This window comes from Chaetura pelagica, unplaced genomic scaffold, assembly GCF_000747805.2.
Source record: "Chaetura pelagica isolate M959 unplaced genomic scaffold, ChaPel_1.0 scaffold232, whole genome shotgun sequence".
Taxonomy (NCBI): domain Eukaryota; kingdom Metazoa; phylum Chordata; class Aves; order Apodiformes; family Apodidae; genus Chaetura; species Chaetura pelagica.
The window spans coordinates 717,228-717,730 of NW_009952441.1; the positions used below are offsets into that span (position 1 = coordinate 717,228).

Consider the following 503-nt stretch of genomic DNA (forward strand, 5'->3'; position numbering starts at 1 on the left):
GTTCCCTCCCGACAATGCCTGACCCCAGTGTGTACCCTTGCCACCCTGCCCTGTGCCCCACACCCTCCTGCCATGTGGGGCCACCCCTCCTGTGGATGGGGGTGCAGGAGCCACCAAAGGGCGGCTGTACCTTTGTTCCCACTGTCACCTTCCTCCCTGCTGGGATGGGGGTTGGTGGCTGCCCCCTCCCTGTGCCAGGGCAGCACTGACCCCTTGTCTCCCCAGCTGAGGTGTGGGCACAGACCCTTAGGGTGCTCTGCCTGGCCTGGCTTTGGGGGGATAGTAACAAGGCACCTCCAACCCAAACAGCCCTGGGACCCACAGCCTGAGCTATTCTGCTGTGAGGCTGCAGTCCCCATGGCTCCTATGCCCTCCTGGGGGTCCCTGTGTCGCTATGGGGTGAGGGGCTGAGCTGCGGGGACAAGGGGAGGGGCTGGTGGCTCTGGGGACAGGGAGGTTTGGGGCTGGGGGCTGTGGAGACAAAGGACTATGGGGCTGGTGTC

General features: G+C 65.0%; 1 protein-coding gene across 1 annotated transcript in view; it reads left to right on the top strand.

Moving 5' to 3' along the window:
• The window catches only part of DEF8 (differentially expressed in FDCP 8 homolog (mouse)), a 4,756-nt gene that overhangs the window by 2,597 nt on the left and 1,656 nt on the right, over positions 1 to 503 (top strand). Inside the window, exon 3 of the mRNA XM_010008461.1 lies at positions 226 to 230. Within this exon, the coding sequence (XP_010006763.1) occupies positions 226 to 230 (5 nt within the window). The remainder of the gene's footprint in view (positions 1 to 225; positions 231 to 503) is intronic.